We start from the raw sequence: 14,927 nt of genomic DNA, 5'->3' as shown, positions 1-14,927 counted from the left end.
TTGCCCAGCAGATCGGCAGTGCAACAAAATGCGAACTGTCAAGAAATTCTACGTAGAGCGGGCGGTGTGCGTGCGTGCGTGTTCTGTATGTGCGGTGCACTGTTCATCCTGTGCACTGCAAAACACTCTGTTTATGCCTAACCGTTGATTAATCACAAGGTCAGACCCTATTAGTACTGCATCATCACTATTCACCATCATCACATCATCCATCCATACTACACTCTATACCCTTTTCATTTCCACATCCTAACACACCTTCGCCATGGCTATCTCAAAGAAAGCCGGCAAAAAGGGTGGTGCTGGAACGGCAACAGGAGGTGGAAAAGTTGCTACTTCTGCGCCTCCAAAGAAAGGTGGAGTTGCAAAAGCAGATTGGAGAGAAGGTTTCAAAAAACCACAAGCTGGTGTCTCGGATATGACTTTATTGACAACGATCAGTAATGATGCCGTCAATCAAAATTTAGAAAAAAGATTCAAAAATGCAGAAATATATACCTACATCGGACCAGTCTTAATTTCCGTCAATCCTTTCAGGGATCTTGGAATTTATACAGACGATGTTTTGTCATCGTATAGAGGCAAGAATAGGCTCGAAATGGCACCACACGTTTTCGCAATTGCTGAAACAGCTTATTACAACATGAGCTCATACAAGGACAATCAATGCGTCATTATCTCCGGTGAATCAGGTGCGGGTAAAACAGAAGCAGCAAAGAGAATTATGCAATATATCGCAGCCGTATCCGGTGGATCAGGATCAGAGATTCAAGATGTCAAAAATATGGTCTTGGCAACAAACCCTCTTTTGGAAAGTTTCGGATGTGCAAAAACGCTTAGAAATAACAACTCTTCTCGACATGGTAAATATTTGGAAATCATGTTTAATGCGCAAGGTGAACCGATTGGGGCCAATATCACAAATTATCTATTGGAAAAGGCAAGAGTTGTTGGTCAATTCAAGGGCGAACGTAACTTCCACATTTTCTACCAATTAACCAAAGCAGCCTCTCCCGAACAACGTGAATACTTTGGTCTTCAAGAACCATCAGCTTATGCATACACAGCCAACTCAAAATGTCTGGATGTTGACGGAATCAACGATGTGCATGACTTTGATGAGACATTGAATGCCATGAACATTATTGGTCTATCAGGCGAAGAACAAAATGATATTTTGCGTATGTTGGCCTCGATTCTTTGGCTCGGAAACGTTTCCTTTGTGGAGAATGATCAAGGCAATGCGCAAGTGGCTGACCAGGGTGTGCCCGACTTTGTCGCCTATCTCCTCGAAGTTGATGCTACTGCAGTCACGAAGGCATTAACAGAACGTATTGTTGAAACATATCGTGGTGGACGTCGTGGTTCAGTGTATGAATCGCCCAATAACCCTGTTCAAGCCAACGCCGTTCGTGATGCATTGGCAAAGGCTATCTACAACAACTTATTTGAATGGATCGTTGCTCGTGTTAACAAGTCCATGGCTCCACGTCAGACTGCAGCCAATGTGATCGGAGTGTTGGATATTTATGGATTTGAAATCTTCGAGAACAACTCATTTGAACAACTTTGCATTAATTACGTCAACGAAACGTTGCAACAACTCTTCATTCAACTTACCCTCCGTGCCGAACAACAGGAATACGCAGATGAACAAATCAAATGGACACCCATCAAGTACTTTGACAATCAAATCGTGGTTGATTGTATAGAAGCTCGCAGACCTCCAGGTCTTTTTGCCGCTCTCAATGATGCCTGTGCAACCGCTCATGCCGATCCAGCTGCGGCAGATAATGCATTTTCGCAACGATTGGGCGCTTTATCCTCTAATCCTCACTTTGAGCCGCGTGGATCGAAATTCTTGGTGCGACATTATGCTGGGGATGTGATGTACGATGTTCGTGGAATGACCGATAAGAATAAGGACTCATTGTTGAAGGATATTCTCAACTTGGTCGATACTTCCAACAATCAATTCTTGCACACCTTGTTCCCAGATCGACCTGATCCGGACAGTAAGAAGCGACCTCCAACTGCTGGTGATCGTATCAAGACAAGTGCAAATGCGTTGGTCGAGAATCTGATGCGATCACAACCTCACTACATCAGAACCATCAAACCCAATCAGAACAAGAGTGCAAGCGAATACGATACACCGGCTATCTTGAATCAGATCAAGTATCTCAACTTGACTGAAAATATTCGTGTCCGTCGTGCTGGTTTCGCTTATCGTAATACATTCGAGAAGATGGTTGAAAGATTCTACCTTTTATCACCTGCTACATCCTATGCTGGTGACTACACATGGTCAGGAGATATGAGAAGTGGATGTGAGAGAATTTTGAAGGACACAGGTATACCACCCGATCAATGGCAGATGGGTGTAACAAAGGCATTCATCAAAGATCCCGAAACATTGTTTGCACTTGAAACGATGCGAGATAACTATTGGCATAATATGGCAAGAAGAATTCAACGTGCTTACCGTAATTGGATTCGCTACAAGAACGAAGCCGCAAGAAGAATTCAAAGGATGTGGATGAACAAGAAGGAGGGTATTGTCTATGCACAACTACGTGATTACAGTCATCAAGTCTTAGCGCAACGTAAAGAACGTAGAAGATACAGTTTGATAAGCATGAGAAAGTTTATGGGAGATTATTTGGATGTGAATGGAAGTAGCGCTGAAGGGGAGATGTTGAAGCGAGCATCAGGAATGGCAAATAATGAGACTGTTGCTTTCAGTGGAAGGTGCGATCTTCTCGTTTCTCGATTGGGTCGATCTAGTAAAGCACAACCGAGATTCCTGCTCCTTACAGATAAAGCTGTATACATATTGATCACCCAATTAGTCAACAAACAGCCTCAAACGACATGTGAACGCAAGATCTTGCTTGGTGCCATTTCTGGTATCGGACTTTCAGGATTGCGTGACGATTGGGTGATCATCAACGTATCCAATTCTCAAGAGCCTGATCCTCTCCTTCATACGCCTTTCAAGACTGAATTGGTAACACATCTTTTACAAAGAACCAGTGGTGGTATCAATGTAAATGTTGCCAATCATCTGGAGTACTCTAAAGGAAAGGATAAGAAAGGTCATATTGACTTCAAGAAGGATGAAACGATTCAACGTGGAGATGTGTACAAGAGTTCAAGTGTTGCAGTTCCCTCCGGTGAATCACCTTCATCGGTTAGCAGACCACCTGCAAAGAGAAAGCCGGGAATCGTACGTCCGATCACGCAAGGCAAACTCTTGAAACCCGGCGGTCCTTCCAATGCGAACAGAAGACCAAAAGCTCAAGCATTACCACGAAGTCAACCCAAGCCAGCTGCTGCTTTGCCTTCTGGTAATACCAGAGCTGTTCCCGCTCAAAGGGCACCTATTGCGCCACCAGCAGCGCCTGCTGCACCCGAAAAGCCGATGTACAAAGTTTTGTACGACTTCCATACCGATCAAGATGGTGAGATGGCAATCACGGCGGGCGAACAGGTAGAAGTAACAGCAAAAGAAGACAATGGATGGTGGTTAGTGAAGAAAGGAGGTAAAGAAGGTTGGTCACCAAGTGATTATTTGGAACTCGTTCCAGCCGTCAAACGTGCTCCTCCTGCCGCTCCTGCACCGGTCAAACGTGCACCACCACCTGCTCCTGGAATCGGAGGAGGAGGTGTTGCTGCTGCTGCTGCTAGAGCAACACCACCAGTCGCAGCCAAAAAGCCAGCAGGATTTGGTGCAAGTACGAATGGCGCTTCAACACCACCAATCGCACCCAAACCAAAAGCTGCGGTGAATACAGCAGCCGGAAAACCACACGAGAAGCCATCTTCAGTACGACCGGATGCAGGGGCAGCACCCGTTGCTGTTTTACCAGGTATGGATCCAGGAGGTTTTGCTGCCGTTTTGGCGAAAAAGAAAGCTGCAATGGCTGCTGAAAGAGGAGAAGCACCTGAATCGAACGGTGATTCGGCTGCTGCACCTCCTCCGGCCGCTCGTCCAACACCGCCTCAACCACCAGCTGGAAAAGGAAAACCACCCGTTGTTGCTCCCAAACCTCCTGCTGGAAACGGACGTGCAATGCCACCACCACCTCCTAGACGACCCTAGATGATTTCATTACAATGATTGAAGAAAATGCTCCTTATATGAATCCAATTTTTTATTTTCTAATGGATGTATGAATATGCACAATTGAATAATAAGATATTAAGATCACATTTACAAATAAAGTTTGAATGCACAATGGGATAAAATACAAAACAAAAAGGTTAAAAAGGTTGCATCGTAATTTGTACAAAAAGAAAAGTCAAAAAACATCTTTAAACGTAAGACGCACTACTTGAAGGTCGACGTAAATGAGATGCCAAGATCGGCTTATAGACGGGTGAACTATTTTGACCGTTTGTGGATGGATGAGGGAGAGGATAAAGCGGTTGACTGATTCTTTCGCTGGGGGGATTAGCATTGTCCGATTTATTTGGGATAAGGAGGGAAGTTGTTGATTTGCCATCTTGCAAAGACGAACGACCAGTTGGGAATCGATAGGTGTGCAAAGATGAAATATTTTTGGAATCGTTTTCATTACCGCTCAAAAGTGTGTGACCATTGCTTGTCACGTCTTTACCTACTTGATCGAGTGAATGAGATGATTTGGAGTCTTCATCATCTTCCAGTAATTCCACTTCATCCATACCAGGAGAAGGCAAGACGTGCGACCGTCTGGTATCATAAGTTGTAAGTGTTTCATCGCCCGTCAAAGTTTGATCGTAAACATCTTCATATTCTTCATCGTCGTCAAGCAGATCTTCCACATCGTCCACATCTGCTGGTAAGTCAGACGGCATGGAAAGGGTCGGTCTTCGATCGCTCATGAATGAGGCCTTTCTGTATACTTCAGGCTCGCTAGCCAGCACCACTTCTTCACCGCTCGTTCTTCCGTCCGGGCGACTAGGGAAGAGCACAGGTGAAGGTAATACCAAATGTTCATTTGACATGGCTCCATACTTTGAAGATGAAATCGATCCTGCTCTTGACCTTGATCTTTCTGGCGTCTCTGGTAGTGGGATACTGTCAAAAGCTGATGCTGCATCGGGCTGAAGATCAAGTCCAAATGTTGGTCTCTTTGTATTATTACTGCTGCTCAATGATGAGCTGAGATTCGTCGAGCTTCCGTTGTGCCACGTTTTCAACCTCTCTAGACCCAAATCGGTCGAGCGAGAAGACCTCATTTCTGTACTTCCTTGAGCTGGAATGTCGATAGGGTTCTGATGCAAAGATTGTGACTCTTTCTGGTTCAACGAAGATGCTCCAGCCGAGCTTCGATTTGCGCTTGAGCCAGTGAAAGAAGCAGTAGCAGGCGATCTGCTTCCGGTCCATGCTCCAGACGAATCTTCCACCCAACCATTCAAAGACAAATCCAAAACATCTACATCTCTTTCTGGTTGTTTTATTTTTGATCTTTCAAGTTTAGCATCCGGGCTTGTGCTTTGCAACAATCCGGAGGCCTTCTTGCCAATGCCGGTTTTGAGCAGATTTGATAATCGATTAGCCGTAGGTTCCACAAAAGATTTTCTTCGCGACCAAGCTTTTGTAGATTTCACTGGCGATTTTACTCTGGGTGAGTCTTTCTCTTGGGCCTCACTTCCAAATACATCATCGTTGGTTTGAGGTGCCATTGGAGGAGATAAGATAGCATTGATCCGTAGCGAGTCATCTCTAGCGGAAGAGATTGAACCTCGTGCGGCCATATCCGCATTCTCACTGTTTCCATTTGATACGATCTTTTTCAAAGACAAAGAAGCTTCACTATCCCTTCGACCACCCTTGAAAATAGTTTCAAAAGGAGATGCTGGTCTGAAGTCATTCTGTGCATTCGCTTCGATCGCATTAGTCTTTTGTGGGTCAATATACGTCAAAAATGCTGGACCGACAGTCGACCAACGCTTGCTGTGAGCAGAATTGAAAGATTGCTCAAGAGACGATCTCTGATCTGGATTGATCGAATCAATGGAAGGATGGCGATGCAGCGGCCCATTACCGTCTGAACGAGAAGGTCGGCGTGGAGCTGAAGCTTTTGAAGACGATTGGGAGGAGATCGATACCCTTCTGTTTTTCTCTTCTTCGATACTACCCGTTTCACCTTCTAGCTCTTCGCATACATCCTCATGTGTAGCGTTGCGGTAAAAAGCAGGTGATACTGGGATCACATCATTGACCATATCGGGCGTAATACCGAGACTTACAATGCTGCTTCTTGACCGAGCATGCTCGTATGAAACGTGCTCTACAATGCTATCACGATTGGATCGAGGTGCCTCTGTTCGACTTCTCGATCTGGCAATTCTACCTTCCGACGGGCGAGGGATACGTGAAATGACACTTTCCATACTCGATTTACGTTGTAGTGAAAGTGGTTCAGGTGTACTCTCTTCTGAATTGCTATCAGCAAGCGTTTCTTGTATGTCATTGTGTGCTTTTGAATCAAAAGAAGAATGCATACCGGGTGAATGCTGCATAGAGAATCTCCGTCTTGCAGGTATGACGGGCATCGTGCTGATATGAGGCAACGATGGTCTCCTGTTCTGATCTGCAGCTTGTGCTTCTGATAGGGCATCTTTGTCAGACAAGCTCGTATAGAGCGGGAAGCTGTTCGAGGCCGCAATTGTATCTGTCGCTTTTGATTGGTGAACGGAAGCTGCAGATGATGACTTATTCTTGATTGGGCTTCCGCCAGTCTTTCTTGTTGACAAAAGCTTCTTCTTGAGACCTGAGATAAGTCCTTGCTCGGAATTGCGGTAATCTGTCGCCTTTGATTTGTTTGGTGGAAGTGGCGGTAGCATTTTCGCATCTTCTAGCTTTTTGGTAGCAAAGATCACCTCTTCTGGCTCGCCAAGCAATGCGCTTAATGCCTTTCCTCTGTGTCTATTGGATATACTGACATCAGGCAATTCGTCATCTTGCAAAGTAGCAGGCGATCCAAGTCGATCTTGACTGTATGTGCGTGTGTTCAGAACATCATTAACCGTGGCAGATGCGATATACCTAGAAGGACTCGTCTCTTCGGTTATGGATCCCGGTCTTGGAAAAGAAACAAGAGAGCCAAATTGACGATCTGCTTCTGCACCCGGTGAATCAATTTGCTCTTGCGTCCAGCCACCGAATTGTAAATGACCAGAAAGCGAAGGTGCAAGTGCGGAAGGCTGATTTCTTGCAAGCTTCGAAGCCGGGCTTGCATGTTCAAAGGTTGCGCTGACTGGTGAGGCATCTTCGCTCATGCTCGTCCTACTGTCTGCACCACCGTTCGGAGTACCGAAGACAGCAGCAAGACGAGCGTTTCCTCCACTATACCGTTGACGAGCTCGAAGTTCTGCTTTGCTAGAAGCAGGAGAAGGAAAGGTTGGAGCAGTACTTGCCTCGCTAGATAAGGTACTGTAACTTTTGGATGTCATCAGGCTTGCATTGGTTGTTGAAGATGGGCGTGGATTCGAAGTTGAGGATTGAGGTTTTTGCCATGACGGTGTTCCTGGAAACGATGGCGAATCTGTAAATGAAGTCAAGAGGGTCGGTGTAGAGGAAGATGCGACTTGTGAATTGGCATGGCTATATGGCGATAGAAGCTCGTTAGGCGATGCCACTTCTTCCATTGATGTTGCACCGTTGAGCCAGATTTCGTCGATGCTAGGCCGTATACGAGCCTTGCTTTGTAATTTTGCTTCGATCATAATTTGATGTTGGAAGTCTTGATCGTTGTTATCCCACATATCTTCATCTGGACCATCATCATCTTCTTTTTGCTTTGGAGATGAATATAAGCTGGCAACTCGTTTCCAAGTATTTGATGTCCTCCTTCTTGTAGATCGTATTGAATTACTGTCAAAGATTGCGTCAAAGCTAGAACGTGGTGTCCCTCCCACGCTGCGTGCATCAACGCTTGACATTCTTGACAATCAGCTTAACTAGAGATTGATGATTATCATGAGTTGTTCGATGTCGTGGCAAGAAAGATGATGATCGGTTCGGATTGACAGTTGTGGGGAGATGATAACGTCGGTGGAATTGTCTAAAAGGGATGTTGAAATCAAGATCGGCAGACAAAGGTTGAATGAATGAAGAATTGACTTGCTGGTTTATCCAAAGATGCAATGCAATGTAATGTATGTAAAGCAAGCATCTGCAGGTGGGCCGGGCGTTCTTCCCCTACGGTTTTGAATCAATGAATAACAGTAATTCATTGCGGACAGGTGTTCAAGAGTAAATGCATTCGATCTCTTTCTTCTTTTTCAAAATCGAAGCCAATTAACCAAACAAATCGTGCCTGGGGTGTGATTCAGTGTTTCATCTTTTAGCAGCAATCAAAGCGGGGGAAAAGGATACTCAAAGTGAACCGCACTGACAATCTACCTCCAGAACACTAGCTCATCTTACCTGTTCAAGACTTTCATGCAATCATCCGTCACAGAATCTGTCAGAAAAGACTGTCATTGTCTGAGCGAACAATGAATTGTGTAAGAAGAGAGGCGCGTTCCCTCGTGCATTAAACGCCCTTCATTTGAAAAAAAGTTGTAGAGCTAGTGCCTCTTCTGGATAAACCATGATTGCGGAATATAAAGATGCAGCACTATTTCAGTAAGCTAATCTTATCCGAAGTATTTCAATTGTGCAGAAACTAGACCACGCATTACATGCATTGAATACAACCAAAGGAAGGGAAAGCTGATCCAGTACCTGATTAATGCATCCGAAGTGGAACACCGTGCCATGTGACAATTTACGCTATTCTATTCCTGTGCATTGACTGGAACCCAGCGAAAGATAACTCATCCATCAGTAAGAACACTGTCAGCTGTTTGAAGCCCGGTGCCGTTTTCATTCGTGCGTGTATAGCATCTGCATGAATTGCACCATCAGAAAGCTTAATCTATTGTATTATACTCACGCTAAGGATAATTCACAGATCGACGTTTGCACTGCTCCAAAGCCCTTCTTTTCAAACCTTCCTTTTCGAGTCTTCTGAATAGCGTTTGACGCCCATCGAAGTATTGATTTGCTTTCATTTCATTGGAAGGCAAGGATGATGTCCGTGGAGATATATTCCGGCTCTTATTCAATATACTGACGTAAGATAAGTAAGGCACGTCGGCGTCAATAAGTAAATCTCTAAGCGATGTTCGAACCATTAAATGGGATTCGGATAAGGATGTAGAATAAGTCCCACTTGCAATTGGTGCCTGGTAGAATATCCGCAAGAATGAGCCCAGTAAGCGGGCATAGTCGGTCGATTAAAAATATTGCTTACATAACGAGTAGTAGTGGAGAATTTCTATCGCCCCGCATCTTCTGTGAATATCCGATCAGATCGTCCTCTCAGGCACGGTAGCAGTCTTTACCCGTCGATCCTCTTCTGCTTATGTCCGTGCGCGTATTTCCGATTGTGAAAGGATGATGATGGACGTCAAGAATGTATGCATCATTTCGATCTTCATCATCATCATTTCCAACAAAACAACATGAGTGCACCAAAACGATTCGAAGCAAAACTGGACGAAGATCGCTTGAACGACTTACAAAAACGTTTGGATAGAGCATGTGAAGAAGCAGAAAGAAAACCCGAACCAACGGCGGTATGGGAGATGGATAAAAAGAGATTAGGAATGACACATGATCGTCATCGTCAGCTATTGTTTGCTTGGCGTGATTTCTTGTCTGGAAAGCCAACTGGTACACAACAGCCTACAGCCAACGGACAAAGACCGGGAGCGGATCATGATACATGGAAAGCGTTTGAAAAACGATTAAACACTTTTGATCATTATATGTCACAAATTGAAGATATAAATATGCATTTCATTTGGGAACGTGCTGCAACGGATGCAAGACAAAGGAGACCTGTGATACCGCTTGTGCTATTGCATGGTTGGCCAAGCTCAGTTCTAGACTTCTTCAACACTATTCATCCTCTCGCACATCCAGGCGCTACTTCTCCTTCGGATGTACCCGCGTTTGATGTCGTCGTACCATCACAAACTGGATATCTCTGGAGTTCATCACCTAGAGTAGATCAATTCGGCCGTGGGCAGCATAGTGGACCTCAAGGTGATATCCTACTAAAGGATGAAGCCAGATTAGTGCACAAATTGATGCTAAGCTTAGGATATCGTAAATATGCGATTCAAGCAGGAGATTGGAGTAACGTGATGGCACGTTTGATGGCACGCATGTATCCAGATCATGTTGTCGCTGTTCATCTAAACTTCTGTCCGGCTGGACCACCAAATATCGAACTTCCATTGGTACATTTTGCATCACATTTCATCCCTCAACCGATCAAGAACCTAGCATGGGCATTCACACCAAGTCTCATCGCAACAGCAATTCAGAATGTGATAGAATTTCCGGCTTGGCGTGAACGTGAACACTACTTACGTGAACCCGGAACCATCGATTGGCTAGCACACTACTTCATGGGCTTCCCACGTCCTTTGAACGATCAAGATCGCAAGAAGTTACAACGCTCAATCCCCTTCATTCGAACAGGATCTGGCTATGCGATCATGCAGGGTACACGTCCATCAACCCTAGGGCTGGTGCTGCAATCGGATCCTGCCGCATTGCTGGCATGGATAGGCGAAAAGTATATCGAATGGACAGATGATGATCCAAGTGATGCAGAAATCTGTGCTCAATTGACATTGTACTGGTGTACAGACACGATGGCAAGATCGATTTACAATTACAGAAATCGGGTTCAACCTTCCGGATCACTTCCGCGAACCGACCCTAACCTTTACATCAATCAACCGTTCGGAATGAGTGATTTCCCATTCGAAGTTTTACCTACGCCAGTGGAATGGATGAGAAGATCGGGTAATTTACAATGGTACAGGAAGCATTCAAAAGGTGGTCATTTTGCTTCGTTAGAAAGACCTGCAAATTATGTGGAAGATGTAAGGGATTGTTTTGCAAAGATTTGGAAACCATAAAATTTCATATAATTAATACCCTATCAATGATTATATACATTTCTTATTTCCAATTTGGTCTCTTTTCCAATTCCAAAAGACTATCGATACTTTCATCTAACGTTTGTTCCCAACCGCGGAACTTCATTCCAAGTTCTTTCTCAGCAGGCGTAGTGTCCAAGCTGGCATAGGATGTTTTTGGATCTTTCTTGTTTGCAATCGCTTGTTCGTATCCTTTTGGGAATCTTTTGACCAATTCAGGTTTGCTCTTGGCCAAGTGTTCCAACGAAGATGCCCAATTGTACGGACCGCCGAAGAGTAAATAACGTTGACTTGGAGCAGAGTCTGATGCTAACCAGCGAATATGAGCATCACCTACATCGCGGCCATGACAGAAAAGAGGTAAGCGATCTGCAGGTACTTCGTCCAAGTTTGAGATTAAGGAATAAATCGCTTTAGACGAGGTATTGAGGTTAGAAAGATTGACGGCAGGTTGTAATGTTGCACCGTAAATCATTGGAGGATTGAAAGCTGCAATCTTGAAGCCAGGCTTTTCCTTTTCGACGAAATCCCAAGCTGCACGTTCTGCCAACGTCTTAGAGACAGAGTAGGCCACCGGTCCTTTTGCATCGTCTCTTCCGAATGGGTTCCAATCCTTTTGTGTGTACGTGTATCCGGGTCTGTTTGGACCATCTTTTGTGAAATCGACTACGGCAGCAAAACTACTAGTGATTGCAATACGCTTGACAGATGGCTCTTTTGCTGCATAGCGCAAAAGATTCAATGTACCTTCGATTGCTGGAACGAGTAAATCACGTTCAACATCTTCAACGGCTAATTGATAAGGACTTGCTGTATGTGCGATGTAGGTTACACCACGTACTGCTTCTGATAAATCGCTTGCTTCAGTTTTCTTTACTTCAACAAGTTCCACTCGCTCCCGGTCTGCTTTTGAGAGACGATTTAACAATTCATCCTTCTTTGATAAACTTCTCAATGTTCCACGAACACGGAATCCTTCAGGTGCTGCTAAAGCTGCATCTAATACATGAGCAGCCAAGAATCCGGTGATACCAGTAATAAGAACGATTGGCTTTTCTGATGCTGAAGACATGTTTGTTTGGTTGTATGGGTTGAGGTGATGGTTGTAACAATAGAATGAGAATCTCTCCACTTTCTGATTCTTCACGCATGAGCCACACCAACTAACTTCGGCGTTATACTTTAGACCGACGGCTTAACTCCGCGCGTTTCAAAAGCCGAAAAGAGAAAAGAGCATTCATTCAATCAACCAAACAGGTTCTTCGTCAACTATCATGATGGTCATTACAAGAGTACGAATGAAATGGGGAAAACAAGGGGTCGAATAATAGGCTTGAATCAAGTGACCATGCAGACATTGTTGTTCATGAATCTTGGGGGCAAATGATTTCAACAATTGGGTTCTTGTCTTTTGTTGAATCTTCATCGGTTAAACCACCTTTGCGACCGTTTTGAGCAAATCTAGCTTTAGCATCACCAAAGGCCATAAAGTTTGCATCTTTATCGTTAAACCAAACACCAATCCAGTTTGATTTACCATTTGCATTTTTGGCTTTAGCACATTCGATCAAGAAGGTCACACGTTCTTTTGCAATGCATTCACCGCTATCACGTTCTTCGCCATTACCACCGGGTAATTTCCATTTGGTATTGCATTTTGCTTTTGTTGAATTGACGGTATAGTAGGCTGCATCTTGTGCACGAGCACCAGGTGCAAGCTTGAGACAACGTGTACCAGGTGTACCACAACTTTTGAAGTGCTTGACGTCAACATATTGAATACCGTCAGGGTTGATGTTGCCTTGCAACTTTTTATGGAATGCTCCTTTTGGAGGAAGGGCAAAAGCAGAGGCCAAGAAAGCCAAAGCGAGAATGTTGGTGGTGAATTTCATTTTGAAAGGATGAAAGGTGTGATGGAGAGGATAGAAGTAGAGGAAGTGAACACTTGGAGAATTGTCATACTCTTTCAAGAAAGAACACTTCTATTTATGTCTTTTAGGTACGGAATGATTTCCGTAAAGAACAACAAAAAGAATTTCAATTTAAGACGGCTCCGCGATGTTGTAAAACATTGATGCGCCGCAGGAGCTGGACTTCCGTCAACCGAATGAATTAAACACAATCTCAGCCTGCCTTTCTTGCTGTAAATTTGCATACCAAGGAGAATAGGCTTATTATAACTCAGCTTTGTATGAATTCTGTTGCGCCAAGAGCAGGTACTCCGTCGCTCATTTATTCATACTCAATTTGCAGCCTCTGTTGTACGCCAAATAATAAGCTAGAAAGTACGATGATTTGTACTTCATAAAATTGTAAACAAATGAGAATGTTTCTGATTCATTTCGCAGCAGCATATTCAACTCAGCGAAGCCCAGCTCTTTTTTGATCGAAGTCCTCAATTATTTCAGCCTTTTTTGATCGAACTTTCTATCAAGCTCTTTTTCAATCGGATTCATCATTCATTTGAGCGCTTTCTGATCGGACTTTTTTCGTTGATCAAGGTCTTCCTCGATCAGTTTCTCAAATTATTTCAGCCCTTTCTCGATCCTGATCTTCGGCGTTCAACAGACTTGAAATCCTTCAGGTGCTGCTGAAGCTGTTTCTTGAAAGATGAGCATTTCAAAGACCTGAAACGATCGGGTTTTCTGCGGCTGATGACACGGTTTCTTTATTCATGGATGAGGAGATGGTTAATGCGACCACATAATCATTCCTCTCTTCCTTCTTATGTATCACTGATGACGGCGCTGTACGAGCATCGTCTGAATAGACAGACTTGCAACATCATTCCGCACATCCTAAAAATTGAAAGAGAAATAGCATTGCATCCCATACCGAAAGTAGTCTTAGCTAATCAAACAGATACTAACTTCGCGAACGATAAATGATGGATAACAATGGATTGAACTTATTTATGAAATATGTACGAATTGATGAAGAGTTTGACAGACTCGCTTTATTGACATTTCAAGTTTTGGTCAATTATCGTAAAGTGCAGCGCACTGTATTGCTCAGTTACCTTGTGGGCAAATGATTTCAACGATGGGGTTGTTGTCTTTAGTTGAGTCTTGATCGGTCAAGGGACCTGTATGACCTTTTTGGGCAAAACGTGCTTTAGCATCACCGTAAGCCAAGAAGTTTGTATCTTCATCATTGAAAAAGACTGCCAACCAGTTAGATTGGCCGTTTGCGTTCTTGTCTTTAGCACATTCGATCAAAAAGCTTGTACGTTGAGTTGTCAAACAATCACCGCTCTCACGGGTTTCACCGTTGCCACCAGGTAATTTCCATTGACCATTGCATTTTGCTTTTGTTGAATTGATGGTGTAGTATGCTGCATCTTGTGCACGAGCGCCAGATGCAAGTTTGAGGCAACGAGTACCGGCTGTACCGCAGGTTGTGAATTGCTCATCCACATGTTTAATACCGTCAGGGTTAATGTTGCCTTGCAACTTTTCATGGTATGCATCATTTGGTGCAAGCGCAAATGCAACAGCCACGAAAGCCAAAGCGACAAAGTTAGCGACAAACTTCATTTTGAGGAGCTGAAAAATGTTGGTAAAGAATATGAGAGCAAGAGAAGTAGGACTTGGGTGATTGATTTGCTTTCTCAGAAAAAAAGACTTCTATTTATGTCTTTTTTAGCAGATAGAATACTACTATACCTTACAGAAACCACACAACTCGAGTTTGACACGGCTCCGCAAGTTTGAAGACTTCGTTGCCATACAAGCACAGGACTTCCGATGCTCGTATATGATTTGTATACACGAATATGGCCCGCTTTCCTTGTCATCTTTTACGCCAAAGCTGAAGACATGATCAAAAGTTTGCTATAGGATGGCTCCGAAGCTCTGTTTCAAAAGTTCAGTTAATTCTAGCATACACAAATAAGTTGGAATTTAATATTAGATTGATTGAAAATCAAA

General features: G+C 43.9%; 6 protein-coding genes across 6 annotated transcripts; 2 read left to right on the top strand and 4 right to left on the bottom strand.

Moving 5' to 3' along the window:
• Positions 1 to 193: 193 nt before the first annotated feature.
• On the top strand, positions 194 to 4,232 carry FA14DRAFT_190197 (myosin 1). Its single transcript, XM_025501777.1, has one exon. The coding sequence runs from the start codon at positions 266 to 268 to the stop codon at positions 4,103 to 4,105; it is 3,840 nt and encodes a 1,279-aa protein (XP_025356606.1). The 5' UTR covers positions 194 to 265; the 3' UTR covers positions 4,106 to 4,232.
• Positions 4,233 to 4,317: 85 nt separating this feature from the next.
• Positions 4,318 to 7,935, bottom strand: FA14DRAFT_172853 (uncharacterized protein; the record flags this gene model as incomplete). The annotated part of the gene is made up of 1 exon (XM_025500436.1): positions 4,318 to 7,935. One exon carries the CDS (start codon positions 7,933 to 7,935, stop codon positions 4,318 to 4,320), a length of 3,618 nt encoding a protein of 1,205 aa, XP_025356605.1.
• A 1,569-nt stretch (positions 7,936 to 9,504) lies between these two features.
• Positions 9,505 to 10,977, top strand: FA14DRAFT_121420 (alpha/beta-hydrolase; the record flags this gene model as incomplete). Its single annotated transcript, XM_025496463.1, has 3 exons — positions 9,505 to 9,688; positions 9,755 to 10,351; positions 10,448 to 10,977. The coding sequence occupies 3 exons, from the start codon at positions 9,505 to 9,507 to the stop codon at positions 10,975 to 10,977; spliced, it is 1,311 nt and encodes a 436-aa protein (XP_025356604.1).
• FA14DRAFT_168001 (NAD(P)-binding protein) lies at positions 10,957 to 12,070 on the bottom strand (the record flags this gene model as incomplete). Its single annotated transcript, XM_025500121.1, has 1 exon — positions 10,957 to 12,070. One exon carries the CDS (start codon positions 12,068 to 12,070, stop codon positions 11,021 to 11,023), a length of 1,050 nt encoding a protein of 349 aa, XP_025356603.1. The 3' UTR covers positions 10,957 to 11,020.
• A 292-nt stretch (positions 12,071 to 12,362) lies between these two features.
• On the bottom strand, positions 12,363 to 12,890 carry FA14DRAFT_155706 (uncharacterized protein; the record flags this gene model as incomplete). The annotated part of the gene is made up of 1 exon (XM_025497777.1): positions 12,363 to 12,890. One exon carries the CDS (start codon positions 12,888 to 12,890, stop codon positions 12,363 to 12,365), a length of 528 nt encoding a protein of 175 aa, XP_025356602.1.
• Positions 12,891 to 13,921: 1,031 nt separating this feature from the next.
• Positions 13,922 to 14,534, bottom strand: FA14DRAFT_184884 (uncharacterized protein; the record flags this gene model as incomplete). Its single annotated transcript, XM_025501414.1, has 1 exon — positions 13,922 to 14,534. One exon carries the CDS (start codon positions 14,532 to 14,534, stop codon positions 14,010 to 14,012), a length of 525 nt encoding a protein of 174 aa, XP_025356601.1. The 3' UTR covers positions 13,922 to 14,009.
• Positions 14,535 to 14,927: the final 393 nt, after the last annotated feature.

This window comes from Meira miltonrushii (assembly GCF_003144205.1).
Source record: "Meira miltonrushii strain MCA 3882 unplaced genomic scaffold FA14scaffold_2, whole genome shotgun sequence".
In the NCBI taxonomy this organism is placed as follows: domain Eukaryota; kingdom Fungi; phylum Basidiomycota; class Exobasidiomycetes; order Exobasidiales; family Brachybasidiaceae; genus Meira; species Meira miltonrushii.
Note: the sequence above shows the minus strand (reverse complement) of the source record. Positions and strands in the feature narration are given on the sequence as shown.

Excerpts from the sequence above, each read along its gene's own strand:
- FA14DRAFT_190197 (XM_025501777.1), top strand. The coding sequence starts at position 266 with ATGGCTATCTCAAAGAAAGCCGGCAAAAAGGGTGGTGCTGGAACGGCA.